The following is a 24891-nucleotide window of genomic DNA, read 5'->3' on the forward strand; positions in this document are numbered from 1 at the left end:
AACATATCTTGCATTAATGCTTTAGAGTTTTTCAAAATATTTCTAATGCTCTTTTTTAATATGTGTGGAATTTGTATCACTGATCAAAATTATAAATACACACAAACATCAGACATATTCACATGATTTTGTTTCATGATCTGATTCAAAATTACCGAAGAGCAGCTGTCTATGTAGTGGCAAAAATACATGAAAATAAATTGTCATCATTCCAGAACTTGATCTCAGTCGTGTGTGAACGAAATTGTTTAAAAATTGGCTCGGGCTCAAAATAACCAACTGGCGGCCATTTTGTATTAACAAGTGCAGTTCTAAACCATATTTCAGACTTACACATACAACAGATATTATATCGGACACATTCGCGGGCATTTGTTGCATGGTAAAATTCAATATGAACCGTATAATCGGTTTAAACATATCGATTATATTCTCTTCCATGTGCTATAATACATACACGCATGGAACAGTAATGAACTGGTCATTATAAACTCTAGTGGGCTTATATATGCCCAGTTATCCATAGACAGTTGAACCCCGCACACAAGTAAACTGTGTACCTGTTCGTATCACCCATAAGAACTACGCGCAATTTACACTCGTTTTTCCTTGTCACTCGATTTTCAGCATAATTCCACCTAACATTTTGTTCACGGCAATGTCCCGAACCTGTCACTCAAACAGTAAACAACTTTAATCGACATTTATTAATTTGAAATTCTAAATTAAAACAAAAAAAATATGAAATGGATCATTAGGCATAAATGGTTGCTGGGGTAACTAAAGAAATAATGATTAATAACCTTTTCTAAAATTATTGTCAATTAATTACATAATTTTTATGCTGAAATTACCTATTATATATAACTATTGTAGGATGGATGCTCTATGGGCTGAAGGACGATCAAACAGACATGTACTGGCGACAAATAAGTTAGAAAGTTCCTGGCATGATATTTTAATTTTATGGAGTTTTCAAGTTATTTCTCTCAGCAAAAAGGCTTAATTTTCTCTCTGTAAATACATACCCAGTAGTGTATGAACTTACATAAATATACCAAGTTTCATTGAAATATAATAACTGGTTCTGGAGATATTGATATCTGGAGATATTGTTTATGTTCTTATTTTAATAATGTAACTAAGTCACCACTTCTAAAATTATCCAAATGACAATTTTTATTCAATTCGGTGGAATGTTATGTCTCTTTAGAAGAAAGTAAAATGGCAAAATAAGTTGCGCCGTCACTGATATCCACAACATTTTCACAATTAGGAAACAAGGCGTTCACAAAAAATACGCACGTTTTATCACAATATCACAATCTAAAATGGCTAGTGACCAGTTTAATTTGCATAAATTTATATATTTATTTGCATATCATTTGCATACATTTAGATTCTCAAAAATGTTCATTTCACAAATTGTATAAACATTTATTTTTTCACTATTATATTTTCGTATTTGAAACATGTCTATAAATAATAATTATAATTTTTAATCGTGGAAATCAACATTATTATTTTACGCATTGCTCGATGATTCATACGTTCGCAAAATACGCATATAATCCGCGATCATGAAATGTAATGCGATCAAAGAGGAAATACAAAACATAGCTGCGTTTTATTGTAGAAAATACACGTGGTGATTTGTTGAAATAAAATAACCGATAATCAATCAGATGGTACTTAGTCAGCCGACGAAAGTACGATACATGTACACATATCCGGTCAGCTACAACATATTGCGTTCTACGCGCAGTTGTTTTGGGTCTGAAAAAAACACACTAACAATTACAAAATACAAGTATATGGTATGTTCTCAGAAAATGTATGTGGAAAAAATAAAATATGTATTCAACTCGCGGTAAACTGTTAAATAAAAGATGTCTCGCACAATCACCAAAAATGGATAAGATGCTAGACTATGCAAACATATCAGTCTATGGCATAAAAAAACAAATATTTTTCATAATTACGACGTATTTCCACATATTTTAGAGTTCATCGAGTATAAAAAATGGCTGCCAAACTGAACAATACTTATATACTGTTTCAATAGACCCCGATCAGCAGCGAATGCATTTTTGTTAATACAATGTACTTGTACACTACTTTATTTTAGCTGTACTTTTCCCTGAAATATATATTTTTTGTATAGTTTATTTTCACTGACTTTCGATGATTCAGATGTAAAATATAGGGAGAATAGTGGATTAATATTTTATTTTCACTAATTCATTTCTTCAGAGAATATCCAAAATCAATCCCAAGTATAGTACTTCTTGCGGATCGACTTCTCATGAAGAAATTGCTATTTACATCCATCAGGGCAGCTACACAAGAACATTCCTAAATTTTGACAAGAGTTTAATTTTTGTCATTTTTTTTTTGTCATTGGGGAATTGAATCAGATGTGTTTATAATTACACAAGGTGAAATAAGATATATAATGTCTTACAGGATACTGTTTGATGTCTAGAAGTATTAAAAAAATAAAAATATTTTCACTGATTTGTTAAGGAAGAAATGTTTTCGAATAAATGTAGACAGATGTTGGCATAAAATTTTGTTATTTTTCTCAAAAATCAGGTTTGACAGTGAACCGAAAAAAAAAATCACATACTGCTGAATGATACCAAAACAAATAAATGTAGACTGATTTTGGTATAAAATATTGTATTGCTATTGCTTTTGCTTTAAGCGTTAAAATATGAGCACATATATAAAAAAAATCATCAACCCTGCTTTGTGTGCTTGTAGAGAAGTGGTTCAATAGCTATGGATATAATTGAGGGAGAACGCTGATGTTATAAAACATAATGTAGGACGCATGCTGACGCATTTTGAAGCTGAAAACTCTCACAAATTTAATCACTGAATTGTATAGAGTACAAGTCATGAGAATTGTTAACACGCACACGACATTATGTCACTAAACCCCAAGACACATAACAGATAACTATGGTGTATACGACCATTTTTTTCTAGTTTGAGATCAAAAGTATTTGAGTGTTATTGTTTTTGATGACATCATGGACAAGTTTAACGTTAAGAGGTCTCTGCCTAAAGTAGGATTGGTCTATGTGGATGACGTCACCGAGTGCTGATCTAAGCCTTGTTGAAAGGGCTTTGGCAAATACTGTATAGTCTGTAAAGGTGAGGCTAACAGGTCACTGACATCCCTGCCACAATATAACAGTAGTTGATCATCCTGGATCAAGGCTTTGAATACTGCCATTAAAGAACGATGGTCTTCGCGCCGCGCATGTGTGACATTTGTGTTGATAAACATTGATTTTCCCACAACCCAATGCGCTCTTCTAAAGAAAATCACGAGTGCGTGTTTTGACCTGGGCGCGACGTAAGAATGTGAGAACACGCACTAGCATTATCCTCGGTACAGGGACCTGACGATCTATTCGTCTCAATGCATGGACGTATATGGGACCGAGCGACTATGTCCCGGTACAGGACCTTGTCCTTGCTCAAAATAATAGAAATTATAGAATTAAAACAGTTTAGTAATGTAAAGCAAGCATATGTTATTAAATTTAATCATCACGCTCCGAAACCACGAAAATCACTAATACTTGTTTCCGGCCGATCAGCTTGCACTATATATAAGACAAAAGAGGAAACAAAATGTGCACACATTTTTCTAGCTGCCGAAAATCATACCTCAAAATACAAAATACTTTGTACAAACCAGTTACGAGTGCTTATAATACATTGGGCTATCGGAAAAGGTTGTCAGATTACATATAAATCATATATTTTTCCAGATTTTACGCATTTATGACGAAATTTAACAATTTTTGTTTCTTGTGATACCAGCCTTCAAGTGGTGTTCTTCTATATTTTATACAGAAATGTTGTCTTGTACTATGGCTGTGTATTTTTTGGGTATTTGAAGAGTACTTCAAGGTGTTTTTTGGGACTTTTTATGATAAACATTATACATTACAAGCATGGTTCTTAATTCAATTAGATCATATACATTTAATACATTTAGTTTATAAAATAATGGTTTTGTATGGCTAAAGTATCCCTCTTTTGTAACAATTTTTATAGCTTTCTTTTGGAGTGAAAATAAACAATTTAGAGTAGTTTTATATGTATTTCCTCAGATTTCACAACAAAACACAAGATATGGCAATATAAGGGTTAAATACAGATTTTTAAGTACAGATGAATCTAGCAAATATTTCAATTTGTAAAGAATATCTAAGTTTTTAGCAACTTTAATCTGAATATTTTTCACATGTTCTTTCCACTGGAATTTACAGTCCAGTTATACACATAAGAATTTAGTATGATACACTCTGTCAATATAAACATCATTGATTGGATGGACACTGTTTACATTTTTACAATAGAAAATCATGTAGTTAGTTTTAGAAATATTTAAAAATAATTTGTTAGCCATAAACCATAAGTGTAACTTCTTCAATTCTCTAGATACTGATTCGCACTAAATCACTAACCATAGATTCCACAATAGAACATGTTACGCACTTTGGGCAGTCAGCTCAATCACAGTCCCTATTGAGGGACTGTGACTCAATAAATGAGTTAAGTTGTTTGTTAATTCCATGAGGTTATTTAGTTTCAAAACGGGATATAGTTTTCTCTTCGACACGCCTGAGCTGATTCTTGTTGCCATTGACAACACATACACCAGAAATAGACACATCTACAATGTTATGTCCACTGGAATTAAAATGAAGTGAAACCGGATAAAAACGATTTTTCTGTCAAGTTTGTCATAGATGCTCAGCAAACCGACCACCCAATCGACGAACTGTAGAACCAATATAAAGTTCCCCGCATTTATTACATGAAATGCAATAAACAATGGTGATACAATTAAAAGCATTATTGATCACAACATCTCCATTGGGACCAAATATTCGATTAGAATCTGTAATGAAAGTACAAGTATTACACCTAGGCCGATTACACGGGACAGAATCATATCTGTCTGGGTCTCTCGGTAGAACATTGTTTATCGAACGAATATATATATATGATTACACGAAAGCGAAACGCGACAACCCCGGCGAATTACGCCGTTTACATTGAGAATGAGACTCAAGTTCAATGGAAATGGCATTTGGCTATACAAGTACATCAGCATACTCAGCGAAGGTTGTTATAAAATACAATAAACGTAATAACAGTAATAGTATATGTTGTTAAAGGACGGCGGTCGTCGCGCTGCGCATGTGCGACATTTGTGTTGATATACATTGATTTTCCCATAATCCAACGCGCTCTTCTAATGGAAATCACAAGTATGAGGTTTGACCTGGGCGCGACTTTCACTAATTACCGCCGGTGACTTCTTAGATACCTTCCAATCACCTAAAAAAATACCTTTTCAGTAAACTTGTGCCAAAATGCTTTCCGATAGCATACATGATAGTTCTAAATTGACTGGTTCTATTGTTACGAGCTGAAAAAATAATCGAAAAACGGACGTAAAGGTGTTTTTGAGAGACGATTTTGATCAGACTTCAACAAACAGTTTTTTCTTTACCCTGATCATAGCAAGTTACGACATTTATGGAGAATGCAGAGGCACGTTTATATTTCACTAGACTAGTACTATTACACAAAATTGCTCAAAATGTTTTCAGTGACTTTTGTCAGTGACAAGTTACCTAATTAGTATGCATTTCGAAAAACCATAGTGTGTATGTGCATGTGCAGTTTGAAATGAAACAATTTGAACGCAATAAAATCACGCATAGAACTCCAGCAAGTTATTGCAGTGTCAAACTGGCTGTCGGTTGAATTGTATTGCAATAGACATAATTTTAGAGACTGTATTTTTTCTATGTTTTGTTGAGGATTATTCTGTAAAGAAATCGCTGAAATTATTCGTAAAAGGGACGTTGTTGCTTTGACGATGGGCAACGGAAAACCGACTTCGAAACGTTCCATTCAGATCGGACGGCGCCCTCTCGTGCCAATCCCCCCTGGCGTGGCTGTCGGCGTTGCTGGAGTTAAGTTTCGCTGGTTCCCGGCGTCCTTTGCGAATGGCGTTAAGTGTGGTTTGCTGGTTCCCGCCTCAAGTGTCATGGCATACCAAGCCACAAGAGGCCGGTAACCATTGACGCTGCAGGTCGGCGTCTTCTACACCGATCTAACGCATATCGCGCAAGGTGTGCCGAGAGTTTGTTCGAACGTTTCGAAGTCAGTCGTCGGTTGGCACGTATTTTACAGATATATTAAATCGTTTCACGAGCCTGTTTACTAAATAATGATAAATGAAAAATAGAAAACTTGTAAGAACAAACTGGGCCCAAATTGCGCAAATTTGCAATAACCTAGGACGATTACACGGGACAGAACCATATTTCTCAGGGTCTCCCCTTTCACCCGTATGCACCAATAACCTCCTTAAATTAGTGTCACGGCGCCAGGCAGTAGTAGGCATTAGTGGAAACGTAGAACTTGTCTCCTCACTGGTCTGTAAAATGTGAAAATGTTTGTACATAATGTTTTTAATCCTGACATTTAAAGGATGGTACGTAAGTGCCAAAATTACACGATCCTGATTGTCACGGGAAACCGTAGAACCAATACAATCAGTTCTTGACATTGACACAACCTTGGCCAATGCTTTCCCAGTGACATTACGAGGATAACCCCGTTTTCTGAAATAATCACATAAAATCCTCGCCTGGTTACGGAAATCAGTATCATCGCTGCAAATACGACGTACCCGGAGTAACTGCGAGTAAGGTATGGAGTCCTTCATTCTAGTAGGATGTGATGATTCATACTGTAAATAACAATGTGAATCAGTAGGTTTTGTGTAGATTGATGTAGAAATGCGATCACCATCTACCTTAGTAGAAATATCGAGAAATGGTAGTGTTATTTCTGATATCTCATGTGTGTATTGTATGGCGGGATTAAAGTTCTTCACAAAGTCAATGAACTGTAATAACTCATCCCGACTGCTGGACATGGCACCAAAGCCATCATCAATGTACCTGACATAAAATTCAGGTTTAGTGCCTTGAAAGGACGAAAAAATTAACTCCTCTTGATATGACATGAATAAACATGCATAGCTCGGACCAAAACAACTGCCCATAGCCACACCTCGTTTCTGTATATAATGTTTACCATTAAAAGAAAAGCAATTCCCGTTCAAAACTAATTCCGCTAAGCGCACCAACACAAACGTAGGAGGATCCTTAACTGTCCTTTTATTCAGAAAATGCTGTAAAGCCAACAGTCCATCAGTGTGCGGGATAGATGTATAAAGGGATTTTACATCCATAGAAAACAAAAATCTGGGTTTATCCGGTGTGAAACGAAATAACTCTAGTTTCCTAAGTACATCATTAGTATCCTGAGCATACGTAGGCTGTGACGCAACAATTGGTCTCAACATTGAATCCAAGTATCGAGCTATGTGCTCAGTCGGACAATTACATGCTGAGACAATGGGTCTACCAGGGTTGTTTACCTTGGTCTCCCCCTGGCGTTGTTGGCGTTAAGTGTGGCAGACCCGGAACAGCGCCCTCCTATATACAACTCAGACTGGGCAGGGAGTAGTAAAACGTTTGGAGATGATTTTGTTTTATTTACGTGTGAGTGTTTTTTAATACAACTGTAGACTTAAAATATTAAATATGGTAATAAATTGCGAACATATAGATTATTTAAAACAAACTGTACATTTGAAAAATACATGCCTGAAATAGGTGATTATAATTTGCCTAAAATGCTATCAAAGTTTCGTCTAAGTGATCACAACCTGAAATTGAATTAGGAAAGAGGAAAACCCCTAAAATACAAGACAAATATAGATTTTGTCAAAAACGTAAAACAAATAATATTGAAAACGATGATCGCTTTACCCCTGACTGGTGTTTGTTTAATGAGGAAAAGGAGTGTCTTTTGAAAAAAAAAATGTCAAATAAATGTTCTTTTAACAACAAACAAAATATCACAATTTATTAAAAACATATGAATTGTAGCATGCAAGTAGTATCTGAAAAACACAATAAAACAGTAAATTTAATAAAGAGGGCGATAGAGCGTATGGGGAAGGGTTGTTTTGTGATGTAACATTCTATCCTTTCAGAATTTGTGTATTTTAGCATACAACGCCCTCTGACGGTACAGTTGTGTAATAAAGTTATTATTTTCTGTTCTGCTTCTTGTGGGATGAAATGTTCTGTGCAGATTTCTACCTCTCTACCAAAGTGTCTAACGGTCAACCACTCACTGAGTCAGTGATTCGTTTGACATGGATCAACTTCGATTAACCCTCCGTGTAACGAACTTGTAGCAAGTTGACAACCAACAACTAACGTCACGGTGCTCAGTTCTGTACACGAATGTGAGATGTTGATCCTGGATGTTCCACGGACTGCTTCAAAACGTTCCTTATATTTTCCACGCTTTCACTTTGCAAAACGAAAAAAAAAAAAAAAAAACACACATACACACACTTTTCTTTGATTTCAAGAGCTCCAAATTAATTTACATACGTATAGCCCATACGATTGTATATGACCGGATACGTCAGGGATATGTATTTGTTATATTTTGGGGGGAAGGGGGCTGATTGACAAGGACCATGGACGTACTAGACACTTGATTCGAAGGACACACTTGATTTGATTTTCATTTCTTTCACGATTCCAAACACAATCAACACCAATCTCCCTGGAAGAGTTCTATTTCTACGTATACTTTCGATGTCCTGGCCGCAAGGATCTCCGGGGAGGAGAATGAGTCAACACAACATGTTAGTAAACAAATCGGATGCATGGTACGCGAGACACCAATCGAATGCAGTATAGCGCCATCTTGTGGTAGATAACGTTTTTGATAGCGACAACGTCTAAACGAGGTCATGGGCTAACAGTCAGCTGGGCGTAACCATAGTAATAATGTGTTTGACTGCATAATTAATCACTCAGTTACTGTCCCATGCCTGACGTATTGATATGGAAATCAGCAACTTAGCTGAGAGACACGGGGCAACAACAAGAACTCTGAGAGGGCACCCGGAATACCGAAAATTTCTGACCGTGTCGCTGGACAGTATGCCTATATTTTTAACTCCGTGGATTGATAAACTATAGCTGTTTCATCAAGCCCCACAGGTGGCATGGAGTACGTGGTATAATACCGGGGATTGCCACGGTGATTTGGGACAAGCTGACCGAAGTCAACAAGTGTTGAACTCCAAAACGTGCTTGGTGTTGTTTCCCGTTATTTTCCTGTTCTGGTCCGTGACATCGTCGCCAAAATGCCGGGGAAGAGGCTTTCCGTCGGTAAGTTTTGATAGCTTAGTTTAGTTGAATTTTGACAAGTTTTAATTTTTATAATATTAATTTGTTTTATTTCCGTGTTTTAATATCGCAATATCGCAAATTCGACTGACTTATGTCGCCATTCTCTCTCTTACAGAACCTCCCAACGTGACCGTGGATGATTTGGTAAGTGTAAATACAGTATAATTTTTTTGTAATTGCCGGTAGAAGTAATCTTTCTATGTAGTATGTACTTGGATCTCTGTGGCCTTAATCGAGTCACGACTGCAATGTAACAGTGATTTCGATCAGCCAAAACAGCAGCGGCCCACCCACGACCGCCTTAGTATCTTGGCTACATGTGTAAATACAACCGAGTCAGTGGTTAGGGGACCTTTAATATCAGCGGGGAACAAGTAATTAGCGGGATCGGATACAGATCGCGTTTATATCTCCTCGCAAACATTTCTCAAATCCTTTTGGGGCAACACCATTGGCGTTGCTTGTACCAGTTTAAGATAAGTTCGAAACGAACTGACGATTATTTAAAAAAAAAAAATTATTTATAATGTAATTTGGGGTCAGACACAACCCCTCTGTCCCCAAAATAATTATTTTTAATATTCTTTAAAGTAATGTTCTATCTCATTATATGCATTGTTCACACCTTGTAAAAAAAATGCAACCAAAATAAATATTTTATATTTCAATAGTAAACAATGGTTATTCTCAGTCGTTTAACATAATTTGCTTCTTCAGTTCCAAAAAACAGGTAAATTTCAATGAACACAAATTATACAATCAATTAATCATTTAATAATGTTTTTAGTATTTATGGCTACAATTATTATCTTGTTATTTGTGAAAAAAATATTGTTTCTTTTTTTATTTACATAGTAATTAGGTTGTCTATTTTTCTTTCATTCATTCTGGGAAAATAGTAATAATAAACCATATAATATTATATTATTGGGTCTACAGTTATAACATGGAAATTCGTGTCTATAATACCCAGAGAAAAAGCATGGTTAAAATTGTTTGTGCTGTATTTCTTAGGTTTACCCACATAGTTTTTCAGTCAGAATTTTAGAAAAACTAAAGAAAAAAATAAAGCAATAAAAATAAATAAAAAAAAAAAAACTGTGCGCACACTATTTTGGGAAACAGTGTTACATATTCACTATTTTTTTTTTTTTTGCTAGTCAAAAACTGAAAACTGATTTCTAATCAATTTATGTCTAAAACTAGACCCCTAAATACCAAGTATCGGGCATTTCTTAGTGTCCAATGTTTTTTAACAAGGTCCAAGCTATAGATATTATTAAAATTGTTCCAAAATTATTAACTTTTGTCACCATTCACATAATTTTATTTTTAAGACTTGTAAGACAATTATGCCCATTTGCCAATTATAAAAAAAAAATATTGAAAAATACATAAAAATAGGTGAAATATTGCAAGCCAATTTTGTCGAGAACAATCACAGTGCTCAAAGGGGAAACACACTGGTCTTCCTACATGTATGTATGTTATGGTGTATGGTGTACAGCACTATAGTCACTGATGATAAATATAGTAATAATTATTATCATTTCTAGTATGCTTATTAAATTTCTACAGTATGAGAAGATTTATTCAGTTAAAAACAATATTAAATAAAACTACCCCAAAGTAGATGCTTTAATTCCATAAGATTGCATAAAGTCAGGGCAAGTTTTACATTCATAGTTCCGAAAATTTCAATTTGTTTTTTTCAAAAACTAGAACCAATGTCACATTCTGTCTGTTTGGTCCAGAATTAAGATTGAATTCAGTGATGAAAATGACAGAAAATATAAAAAAAAAAATTGACCCAAACTTGAAAGGAAACAAAATTTGGTGCTGAAGGGTTAATAAAATTATGTGTATTGTGTGAATAATCAGTACGGATTGATCTCGCAGAAAATGCACACAAGTGGGGTCATTTTAGACACTTTGACATTTTTCAGTGTTTATTATAACATGCCTGAATTAAGGTTTCACTTCATATACTATCGATTAAATAAGCTCTATTATATTTAGTATTATTACCATCAATCATGTCACGCTAGAGTAACAATACAGCTTCATTTACTTTTTACAGTTCAACTTCTTTAATGTGATAAAAGTATATTATTGATCTTGAAGCTATTGTTGACCTTGGAAGGGGAAATGTAATTTGTCTTTTTCATTTAATTAGTTTTGATTTAGATTTTTTTGTACGAAGGTTGAGGTTGTATAAATAAATTTGTTAGCTTTTTGTTTTCAGTGTTAAATTGTCCCTGTAGAAATTTTTGGACCGAACGTTCTCTGTGCGAATTTTTTCTTTTTACAAATCTGACCTTCATTAGTGAAAAGGCCTCAATGAAACTTAATATATAATCTTTTTACCACCAGTTTCAGTTTTTCATCACAAATTCACAAAATAGTCCCTTTTATAGTCTTTACTTTTCTTTCAGAAAATTAGAACAAAAATAGCCAAATTTTTAAAGTAAAAAAATGAAAATTTATTCAAATTTTGTCTGTTGGCTCCAAAATTAGGGTTCATTTTCAGAATTATTGAAGAATATAAAAAAAAGTGCAGAAAAATTTGGTTGAGAAAGTTGGTAGCATAATTGGCACAGTGTTTCTAGAAATGTACTGTTAATGTCTCACGATGTACGACATGTGACTTCAATATATGATCTTCATCACGTAAAGTTGCAAGCCCTTATCTTATAAACCCTTGTCTGTATTTAATGTAATTGCATGTATACATTATAATTAAAAAATATATATCTTCTAATGTTTATATGTGACTGGTACATCATAACATTTTAGCTATGTATATGAAGCTCCACAAACTTATTTTTGATTCAGTATCACATGCATTCAAAAATATGAAAAAGAGCGATGGCTGTCATGCCGCATACTGTCTGATATCGAACCCAAAGCAATGTATACAACATGTGTAAGTACATTTGTTTACATGAAATTCGAACAGTAGCTGCGTGACAACTACCGTCCTTTAACTAAATCATCATAAAATGTCATGATTTCATAGAAATAAAGGGACATATCATAGGGAAGTGTTTTTTTGCTCAGCACATGTTCACATTTTGTATTTTATATGCAATGTATGTAAACAAACATTGTGTTCTATACACATTGCATATGTCACAATAGGATCTATATAGAAGACATCACTCCTACCCTACCATGGGGGGGGGGGGGCAAGGGGGGTAGCTGGTACATATTTACAGGAAATAAAAAGGGCTATTTACAATTTACAGGGAAAAAAGACGTTTTTAACAGTTTAGAGTGAAAATTGAATTTTGCAGTGAATTGTGTCATCTAGTCGTTTTACAGTTTCGAAAAAGTAATTTCCCTGGATTATTCTTTACAACTTTTTTTATTTGGATGTAAATTTTTGTACGTACCGAGAAAAATGACACATTTTTACAGCAAACGAAAAAAATATTTGATTGATTACGTTGTACGTCTAGTTTGTGATTACAGAATTATGGAATTTATTTTTTCAATTTACGTTTACGAACAAAAAAATATTGCAATTACGTTGGACGAAAATAACCCTTGCCCCCCCACCCCGCCCCCAGTACCATGTCATAAACAGCGGGGTGGGGTGTCTTTAAGGAGCTCGCACTTGGAACGTATATTGAACATGACATAGCACAGCGAATACCATCCTTTAACCAATTAAATATACAAGTCTAGGAACCTCAGCAGAAACATAAATTAACATTCAATTGCTCTTTTGTCAAATCACAGGTCTGCCCACTAACAAAAATGTATTTGCAGGGATCCTGAGTCAAAATAGATTTCCCCAAAATCAAGTTGATTCAGCTTGTTGATCAGTCTTCAAATCAAATTGTAGATGGCTGTATATTTGACCTGATGCACAAAAAAATATGTTGTAGCCCCTGATTTTCTTAATATTTACACCTGTTTATTGAATGTGAATTAAATTTAACCAAAATTTAACCATTAAATTTAAAGTACAAAATTCCACAGCTACATGTATATACTGATAGTAATTTGTTTTTAATTATCCCAATGTGCGATTTTATGTTGACGCGCCAGTTAATTATAGCGCAGTTGCATTACAGCAAAGCTTTGTGTGTCAAGTTCGCCTCATATTGGCTTACAGGGCACAATGCCAAAAAATACAAACCTAAAATTGTATAAATATCTCCCGTCTAGTCAAATTCTGTCTCAGAAATACTGTTGAATGATTTAGATACAGAGAGTGTTTGTTCCTGTTTTAGATTGAGTTACGATATATAGGAAAAGTATTTTCACTGGATTCCATTTTTCAAGTGAAAGTACAAGGATGTGATCACCTCTGTATTTAAACCCGGGTTTTGTGTAGTTATAATATATTTTCAAAAATAGCTCAGTACACATATGGCTTAGTAAATTATATAGCTACCTTATCAATCACGTGAGATATCCCATAGTTGAGACTTCCATCGTGTTGTAAAACCCCTATCAATCAAATGGAATAATCCTTAATTAATACTTGCATCAAACGTTCACTGCGGCTGAGTTACCTCAATAGACCATTTTCCGTTCACTGCGAGAATCACGCGTTATGCGTGAAATCGAACGTAAAAACAGGACAAACAAAGGTCATAGCGTCGTAGTGGCGTCAAATATCGCGTGGCATTCGACAAACGCGAAGTATTTTGGGGGACATTTCCATGCTTAATAATGTGCTGTTCACATTTGATGATAGGCAATTTTGATTAAGTAAGGGTATTCGGAAGCAATATTACTCTGTCGAAGATCGGCAGGTCGATGTGAGTTACGAAATAAAGAAATTCTAGTTCAAAATCAAATCGTTCGATTTTTGCGGCAGACGTTCGACGCGCGTTTTTCATACATCTCGCGAGCTCTCGCAATTGTACGGAAAATCCCCTATTGTTAGACATTGATGGGTTGTGACTTTAATGGTAACACCACTACTTGTGAAATATGTGTAAAAAAAAAATGTAAGTGCAGACATTAAAATGCAAGATAATGTTTCACAGCTGATATAATGAACTTGACAGGTGAGAACTGTTGCCATGGTAACCAGTAGATAAAGTAAAGAAGAAAAAAATGACAAAATTGGGAATCAAGGTGACATGAAAGTGAAAGGTTACTCATCTGATAATTGTGTGTGTTTTATTTCCCTGGGCTTTCAATGCGGCATTCGATCGTCGCGTTGCGCATGTGCGACATTTGTGTTGATAAACATTGATTTCGCCATAATTCTATACCTGGGCGCGACTTGCACTGAATACCGCCGATGACTTCTTCGATACTTTCCAATCATCTAAAAATACCCAATTAAAGCTTGCAAACATCTCAGTTACCCCGGTAGTACTCGTTGATCTGCGCAACGGTCAAAGTCGCCATCTTTGTTAATATGAGACCCATATATCTCACGCATGCGTGGCGTGACTACTGCCGCCCTTTAAATTGGTTTTCTCCAAACAGACAGAGTAACAGCAGAAGGTATCAAGATGATGTCAAATATTTTTTATTGATAAACCTCAGTTTGTATGTATGTTAATTCAAAATGGCTGCAAGATTGTTGTTTCCATGGCAACAAGTTTTGGTATCTTTTTTTTTGTATGCTCTTTGTTATTCATTGCATGGAAACTTAAATTGGATCAACAAAATATCGAAATTTTTTTTATTTTCATATTTTTACTGAAGTTATAACCACGCCCACTTGCTAAGGTTCATGCAAGCAACAAATTATCAGGTGGTGACATATTCCAGTCTTGTTGATTTCAAAGCTACATTACAGACAAATATAATCTTAAATTATACTCCTAAAATTAAAAACAATTTTTGGTGAACAATTTTTTTTTTGAAATTAAATTAAATTTATTTCTTTATTTCAATATTTGTATGAGGTCCATTTGAAACCAAAATCAAATATATTATGAATTATGAGAATATTTCCAGTTTATCAACATCTGCTTTCTGAGTTTAACATTTGTAGCTACACATACCATGCTTGACATGCCCTGTGCGTCTGTATTAAATCACCCAATACCGGGGTTGAAATGCCATGCCAATGTATTATTCTTAGGGCTTAAAGGATTTACTTGTCAAGGGGCTTTTTATTCTTGTCGTTTCGGTTTGTGATATCCGTTTGATCACTTCTTGAAACTCAAACAGTTGATTATTTTGTTCAAGAAAGATTTGGGATCACTTTATGTCAGTCTATCAAAGTTATTAACTGTGTTTTGGAATTTTATTCAAGCGATATCTTGTTTTGTCTTCCTGTTACTTGTCAACCATTTTATTCAAATAAAAGCCTACCTATTTATCATCAATGATTACATGTGATAGAAAAATGTACTTGCAGGTACACCTACAGTTATAAGCATAATCCTAATCTGAAACAATTAAAAGACAGATTAATAGTGTAAACATCAGACGTGTTACCCATGGGTCCCATGTGACATGTACAACACCTGTAATATATATGACAAAATGCCATGGTCTGACTGCAGTATATATGTAATAGCATACTTTATTTGTTATCCAACACTACATGTCGACTGTCTTTAAAATGACAAACTTCATGTTTTTAGCAGATTATATGTCAAATTTGTTTTCCAATATCTAATACTGATACAATACTACATAGTTTTTTTATTTCGTAATTCACTGGCTGTTCTAGATTCGTCGTTGCTCTCACAGACTTGAAATTAGAATCGTACCCAGAATGCTCTGCTGATATTTTAATATAAGAAAGAAAGTCTCCAATTACAGCATATGTTGACTTATGGGTCTTTGATATTTAGACAGAAACACAACTGATTGATCATCTTTCGATTTTCTCATACATGGTTAATTAACTACTGTGGAATACTTTATTTTCGCTTGGAATTAATTTTCGCCAATTTCGCTGAAGGAATAATTCAGTGAAAATACAATCCAGCGAATATACTTTTTTTCCTATATTTTACATTCAACTTGTCAAAAATCAGTGAAAATAAATTCCATACAAAACACCCAAAAAGTCTTTCAGCGAAAATTAAATCCAGCTAAAATAAAGTATTTTACAGTACATTGTACAAAAGGTCATTATATTGCAAAATTGTACAACATCTGTAACATAAATGATGCTGAAGACTGCTGTCGCAAATTTCTTTAACTTGATTTAAAGGCATTTGCAAGGTCAAATGTCACTACAAATTTATTCAATTCTTTGATCGTCAAAGTTAATATTCGTCACTTTTCACAAAATAGGCATAATTTTGTCCATATTTTTTCAATAATTTTGATCAAGACCTGCAGCAAATGGAAAGTTACATCTATTTGGTCTAAAGTGAACAGGAAAAGTTACAGAAAATATGCAAAAATGACATGCAAAATGTCACAGCAAAATTTTTAAGGCAAAAATTATAGCATTCAAAATGGCTGAATTATTTTCATCTTTTATCTATATTTTTGAAAAAAACAAATGGGGTTGCTCAATTTTTGGATTAGGACAAACTACTATAGGTTGCTATGAAGCTTGGTATTACACTCACATGTGCAAATCACAAACTTGTGTTTCCATGGAAACAGCCCTTTATCCAGTAAAATATCAAGGATTTGTGGGTTTCTCCTTTTTCTGTTTGCTTTATATTGTTGAATGACATGTCGTGATTGTGTTATTCACTGTTGAAATAACAAAAAAACAGTTTGAATTAAAGTCATTGTATATAGTGAAGGTCACATTAACCTTGAGGTAAACATCAGCCTCAGAGGTATGCGATTATTGTTTAGTTCAATATATATCAAGGATTATTTTAATACAGTTGAAGAGTCCACTTTTATCAGCGGGGGTGTCATAACCAATCAACAGGCGGTGGGAAGGTTAACATGTCCCTCGAACATTGTTGTGCTTTTGTCATAAAAAATGAAATGTGCCATATTGATTCATTTTTGTTAAGGTCCGATATTTCGATAATATAGTATTCCCCAGAATCTCCTAATAATTTTTGACAATCAGAATTACCCATCTTATAACAACATACAATTTCTTTTATTATGAAGCATATGTCCCTGAATGATATTTTCAAATCTGACAAGTTCATTTCCCCATAGGAACCAACATTAAATAGCTCAAACCTCGCTGTTTTCATGGTTTTTAAGCTATTTTTTTTAAATATATAACAGTGAATGCAACTCTAGCATAATACAGACTGAGTATAACCTAACTTTAAGCTGGTCCATGCTCTCCCTGTAAGTAGTAAAGTGAGATTTACCACATATGCAAATTATGCAGAGTGATATAATCTACCTTAATTATTTTTGAAATTGTAAGTTTTCATGAAAAGGTAAAGCCAGTTTGGAAGTTAATTTACACCGGTATGCTGGTATGTCGGTAGTAAACTTTTTGTGTTATGTATTAGTGGGATATATTTTCCTGAAAGAAAGTTCCACACTGTCTGTTTTTTCTGTTTGTTTGCTCGTACAATGTGTTTAGATTGAAACTTACAACAATGGACACACTACAATCTTATTGATGGATACACGCAAAAATACTATCGATGAACAATAAAACCAGTTTAAAAAATGGTTCACCAGTTCTTTGAAGTTTGTTATAATATAGTGTTTCTTATTATTGTTTTTTTTTTTTTGTCCACTCCTGTTGAGTCTAAAGTCGGTGAAGCAGAGAAATCGTCGTAGCTGGCTTAACAGTGAAATCATTGGCGGTATAGAATATATCATCAATGGCGTCGACAATAGAAGGTCATACAATGAACACAACCCACATAGATACTATTGGTAACAACACAATACTGCTCTCCGTTATGTTTTATATCGTGTCCTTCCACTTCCATTGTATATTTTAAACGTCTTTTACTTTCTACAAGTCTAATAAATTTTGATTTCTAGTTCATGCGAACTTGTAGATAGAAAAAAACGATTACTTTAATAGTCCACTTTAACCAACAGAGTATATTAACACAGCAGGATTCAAATAACATGTGAGCTCACTTGTTTTCTTTTTCAGTTAACTTTGATATAAATTCTTTGTATTTTTTTTTCATGAGTCGGAATCTTTAGTATGTGAGTGGCATTTTCAGGTGCTTATCTAATTACTTTCTTCTGGTGTTGTTGAGTTGTACATATAGATGTATATGTGTTGGTGATCCTTTTCAATATGGCTGATAGGCAGCCATTTTTGTACTACCTGCAAATATTTTAGTGACAAATTTTTTTGTACTTTAAAATTCTTAGCTAATAGACATTCAACATTTTTGAAAATATATAAAAAAAAAGTGCTGCTGATATTTTGTGAAAAGTGACACACATTGAAGGCAGATTGGAAAGGTTAAAATGTCCTTCTTTAATATAGAGCACTCAAGTTAAATCACAGTTACTAACCATTATTATAACAATTTGTGCATTTTTACGTATTTTCCCACAATTTTATAATTACAGCTTACAGAACTGAAGATTTTTTTTTTCAAAGTTAAATATTATAAGGGTTTATCATACATCCATCATCGTAAAACCACTGTATAAGTTACAACGTGCCGTAATTTTGCTGTAATTTACAGGGTATTTTTATCCTACCATATAAAGAAATGCGAATTCCAAATATGGAATGATTACATGCATAAGCGTGACCTTTAATAATGAAAACAAACATGGCTGTCACTAGGGTTCGACCGGACTCCACACACATAGTTCGCTGATTCGGTTCTAAACTTTGGATTTCGGCATTCCAGTGATGTATCCTTGGAAGGAAAAGCTGTACTATAATAATAAGGTTATTACGAGAATACCTCAATATATGCACTCAGACAGTACGCCGTCGCTGCACGTTGGCCAATACTCCTGCTGTACTGTCTTTGTGCATACTTTGAGGTATCCTCGTAATAACCTAATAGTATTTTATTAAAGATAACAAAACTCTACTTTAGCATTCAAAATTAAGGTTATAAGCCTGCAGCCACCTGCTCAATTAGTGAGCAAGTTTAAATTGCTAACTTTATTTTTGTAGAAGATATCACATTTTTTTCTCAGTGACAAATTTCCTTCTGGGGGAACTCAGCTATCTTGCCAGTACTTCTGATGTTTGCTCAGCAGATCTCAATGAAATTTAAATTTTCTCTGATTTACGAAATTCATGAGAATTGACGGTTGTCTCTCATGAAATTAAAGCAATCTACGTAGATTTTATGTAGTGACTGAGTGTTTTTTGTTGTTAATCTCATGAATATTCATAAGGTGATAATGACCTCTGGAAGCTGCTCAATTTTCACTCCTAGAAATCTTCAAATTGATGATTGATAATTCCATTATAACTTCCACATAAAATGTTTCAAATTTCAATTTTTTTGATCAAAAGCAAGAAATAATTTAACATTTTGTCTGTTTGGTTCAAAATTCCATGAAAATTACAGAAAATATGAACAAATCTTTTCAAATTTGAGCGAAAAAAAAAAAAACTTGGCGCTCAAAGGGTTTAACAGGAATGGGATTTTATTGCATGTGAATCAATGTAGTAATGAAATAGATTAATTGTTCATTTCACTGTCTGCGTAATGAAGTAAAAGCAGACAGTAGAAACGTGACTATGCATATTTATTTGCACAGTCTAGGTACCTATTTCTGTAACCGTGAATAGTTATACGTGCATCGTATGCAACCAAGACGTTTATTTCAGCCCACTACAAACGAATATAAAATTGCAGAAATACTTGTCAGACTGCTCAAACTGTGGAGATTACAAGGGCCAGACAGAAAATAGATGATGCTTGTAACCATAGAAACATTTCATGTTGTTTTTCTTTCCAAAATACTAATAACAGTTTAAAACAAAAAATGAACAATATCTGAGTAGCTTCAAGAATATTTTAGTTGAGTTTTCAGATTGATTGAGATTGAAAGGGAGCCCTCTATACTTAAAGAGTGCCCTCTAGAGTTATAATAAAAAGATACATTTATAGTGGAATGAATACTGGGACTGTAACCCTTTGGGATTCTGATTCTTTGACCCTCTGATATGGGATTTTGGTGCAAAAATAATTTCCATTTGTAATCACTATCTGTAGACTAATAAATTTCATTTTCTTCTTGCTACATGAAAACCTGGAAGGACAATATTTTCATTGAAAAACTTTTCTAGCACACATATGTGTTGTTTTCATATATTACAATATAGCAATGTTTACATTTCAGTTAATTAACATTGAACTTATAAGGACAGAAGATGAAAAAAAAATGGTGACTTAATTGTGCCTTACTTTTGCAAATAACAGCACCAAAAAAGAAAATGAAACTGTATTTTTCAACCTTAATCCCATAATTTGTACAAGCACACTTGTATATAATGTATTTGCATATATTTTATATATATTGTATATGTTTGCATATATTATTATATATTTGCATATATGTTATATAAATTTGCATATATTATTATATATTTGCATATAAATTTGCATATATTATTATATATTTGCATATATTATTATTATATATTTGCATTTATATGAGACATATATTGCGAGTAAGAGAAATTAAATATTCGTGAAATTTTAAAACAGTAAGTCATACTAACTTCCACAAAATGTTATTTTCATGAATCTTTTTAAAATCTATTTTTAGCCGCACTAATTAAATGATTTACAGTATATGTCTACAAACAATTTAATAGGAAAATGACCATAATTTGTAAAATTAACTTCCTCGTCAAAATCATGCTAAAGAAGTATAAAGTACTTAATGCGATATAAAGTTCTTTGATTGTGGGATATGGATGTACAAGACATCCATTGTGTAAATCACTGTTTTGCTAAAGCTTACTGTTTTCTATTGAATTGATTTCAAGTATCAAGTGTCAGTCTTAAAAGGAAATTAAGTAAATGTCTTCCATTATTGCACTAACTCTGATTGTCTAGCTTGGCATGTTTACATTCATTTCCATGGCAATATAGCGAGTGTGAGGAGAACTGTTGCCTGAAGAGAGGTTCTATTGAAGAAATATTTTCTATATCCGTTGATGGAAGCTGAGAATAGATTGTTAAGTGGCATATGGATTGTAATTGACTGTGTTGGGAATACCTAAGGGTATGGTCTGTTTTATCGACTATCAACACGCTATTTAAAAAAATAAAGACATATTATAAAATGAAATCTCTTTGAAATTTCCCATTTAAAAAATCATTTCCACTAAAAATATATAAATTGTAAGTATTCTAATTCAGACATCATGTTTTGAATGTTTCAATCATTCATTGAGTCAAATTTATGTTTATTTGTGGTTTTTGACGTCTATTCAAAAAATAGTGTTTATCGAGGGTCGGCAAAGGGTATTTTCATAAGCTGTAATCAATTGTTTTTATTTTTGTAATAATGTAATTTGAATAAATAAAAAACGTAAATTCATAGACATGGGCAAGGTGTAAAATGTAATCAAGTATTTTATTCGTCCGTAGTTTGTACAAATATCTTAATTTTTGTAAGTATATAAAGCATTTTCCAAATTAAATGTCGTATAATCTCAAATTATCAAAAATATTATAAAAACTCATAATATAAAATTAGGAATTTGCTTTATTTGTAAAGTGTAAAAACCTATTTTTTTACTGAAAATGGAACTTTCATTTTATTTTCTGTAAAAACGTAAAAAGCCATTTTTATTTCCCGTAACCTGTACCAGCTATCCCCCCCTGCTCCTCCCTCTTTATTGTGACTAGCTTGAATGAGTAAACTTAGTTACAGGGTTAAGGGCAGTTACATAAAAGCCAAAAATGATAAAATTATTGCCTTAGTGTAATAATAGCGGAATATTGAAGGGCATTGTCAAAGTACATGTAATAATTTTGAGATGCATCATGGGATTACTGACATGCTGTAGGGCATCAATAATAAGGTAGCGATATCTTGAGATCTATGTTTAATTTGTCAATTTTTTATGTAATTAATTATATTACTAAACTGGAATGTGCATTAGATGACATATTTGCAGTGTTAACTCTTTGAGTGAACGTTCCAGGTAAATTGATATTTACACGCAGTACATGCGTTTTCAAGAACTGACAATATGTAGTCTGTCTGCAATAACTATTTCATTTTATGTTTTATAATAAACATCAGATTTGTTTTTACAATGTATTAAATATTTTAGTAAAGAGCAATCAGTCTGATTAGTGATCATTACCTATACAATATTGTCTTGGCTTATTATTAAATTTTCTTGCTGCGACTATATGGATGACATTTGTAGACTTATAACTATGCAATTTAGCATGTACAATCACACAGTTGGGGGTCAAACCACTGTTGATAGGATACCTACAAAACATACAATAACAGCCTTGGGTTGGTTACCATGGTTACTATACAGATATGTTTGTAACTCGTTTTTAAGTGAGAAAGATAGAGCATGTAAATGTTTTGTGTTTTGTATCGAATAATCACAAATTGTGTTTTGTAATGGAAACATTGAAAACATGGAAAATTCAAAAAATATTAAAGATTATATTTTTGGATTGATATCTTATCGAGATAAGGGATGAGCATTATTTTGTGGGGGGACATCTTATGTACAATATGTATGGTATGGATTTGAGTTTTTCTGTATTTTTTTTATTTTGGGAGTTGGTCTGTTTTGTTCTGGTGGAGTGTTGCCATGCTTAAATAAGGATATAATCCTAAAAGACATTGCAATTCAACAGGTGGTTTTGTGGTAATATTTTAAATAAATTGTTTATGTTGAAAAAATAAGTTGTTTTGAAATATGCAATTAATAGATGTACAAAAATGAAGTTTCCACCTCTGGTTGGTACTTATTGTCAGTCCATTGTTGTGTACTTTGAACAGACAGTGGTGTCCTTTGAACCCAACCTGCTCTGGTTGTCTTTTAAAACGTTCCCACCTAACAACAATAAACCATGTTGATTTAGCTTCCATGTTAAACAATTTTTGGAGGGGGTTCTGAAAAATATAACAATTGCAGTATTTTGTTTTTCAATACCTTTGTGCAAGGTGACATTTGTGGATATAGGGCTCATTGCTGTCTTTCTTGACATTTTTTGTTGTTTGGTGCTAACTTCAAGCACATTGAGCAAACCAAACCTTGAAAATTGTGTGTTATTTGGTTGGCATGGCAGACTGTACTCTGATTTATACTGTTGAGTAAACAGTTGGATTCAGGAATTGAACACACAATCTCCCTGATATGAGGTGGACATACTAACCACTGTATAGTCACTCAGGTCTAAAAAATTCATTTGGGGGGGACTAAGGGTTATTTTCATTCAACGTAATTGCAATATTTTTTTGTTCGTACAACGTAAGTTGAAAAAATAAATTCCGTAATTCTGTAGTCACAGGCTAGATGTACACGTAATCAATCAAATATTTTTTTTGTGCGCTGTAAAAATGTGTCAAATTTTATTTCAGCATAATTTCTCGCGCCCTTCGACTTGTAAGTGCAAAAAAATGCTAAAAAACTATTACTTTTTTCTTAATTTTTTTACCGCAGCCGCATACTAAATCCAAGTTGCATTTTCGTGGAAGTATCATGATAAAAGTACCAAAGTCTCGCGCAGATGAGCAACAAGGTTATACATGAAATAAAATTTTATTTCATTTCTTCTCTCCGACCAATGATCTCACTTACAATTCTTTGAGAATCACACAAATCTAATGGGAAAAAAAAATTAATTTTATTTTTTTTCCACTCTCCTCAAAAAAATTGCCTTATAAAAACTCGCGAAACAAGGAATAAAAAAAGTCTGGCCTTAGTGAAAATAAATCCCATATAAAACATCCAAAAAGTCTTTTCAGCAAATATTAATTCCAGCTATAAAAATAAATTATTTTACAGTAGGTAGAATTTATTGGAAATAAATAATCATACCACTGATTTGGGTGAAAATTCCACAAGGCCCACCCACTCTTCAAATGGTTCAATCCTAGATGGGTTTCTATCCCCTCCCAGGGGGGATATAATGTTATTTACTCTGTATGCACTAGTACTGTACTGTAAAGGGGGTAATTATTCACTGGGTTTTAATTTAGCTTATTTCGCTGACTGGAAAAATGCGCTAAATTAAAACACAGTGAATATGTAAAATTTAGCATAGAACACATTATCTAAATGACGAAACCGTGAATTTAAAACCCACTGAATATGCCTGAAATGGTAAATCAGTGAAATTTAAACCCAGTGAAAATTAGTCATTTTATAGTATTTTAGTTTGTGTCAACACTGAGCTCTTTTCAGCTTTTATACAAAGAGTATATGTTAAATAAAACTATGTGACACTAGATTTAGGTTGTAGATTTATAATTGTAAAATTAAATCATATCTTGTTTGATTTAATTTAATTGCACATGTATTTTTGATATGTTTATAATTTGAATTATTAAAAAATTACATGAAATTATTAAATGTATTTATAATATGACTTTTTTTGTTGAAAATCAAATAAAAGAGATTTGCATTTTGCAATTTGTATGTGAGTGAAAATACTATACACAAGTTTTAATTTTACATTAATTAACAAATATACACAATAATAATAAATAGTATCAACAAAAGCTAGGTTTTAGACATTAGAAA

At 33.2% G+C, this 24891-nt stretch overlaps 1 protein-coding gene across 2 annotated transcripts in view; it reads left to right on the plus strand.

Annotated features, from left to right (window-relative positions):
* The first annotated feature begins 9006 nt into the window (after positions 1–9006).
* The window catches only part of LOC100373988 (regulator of G protein signaling 22-like), a 52243-nt gene continuing 36358 nt past the window's right edge, over positions 9007–24891 (plus strand). For both annotated transcript variants that reach the window (XM_085493129.1, XM_085493130.1), the window contains exons 1-2: positions 9007–9314; positions 9451–9479. In XM_085493129.1, the coding sequence (XP_085349255.1) occupies positions 9290–9314; positions 9451–9479 (54 nt within the window). In that variant the 5' untranslated portion in view covers positions 9007–9289. The remainder of the gene's footprint in view (positions 9315–9450; positions 9480–24891) is intronic.

The sequence above is a fragment of the Saccoglossus kowalevskii genome, chromosome 18 (genome assembly GCF_978046115.1).
Source record: "Saccoglossus kowalevskii chromosome 18, keSacKowa6.1, whole genome shotgun sequence".
Taxonomy (NCBI): domain Eukaryota; kingdom Metazoa; phylum Hemichordata; class Enteropneusta; family Harrimaniidae; genus Saccoglossus; species Saccoglossus kowalevskii.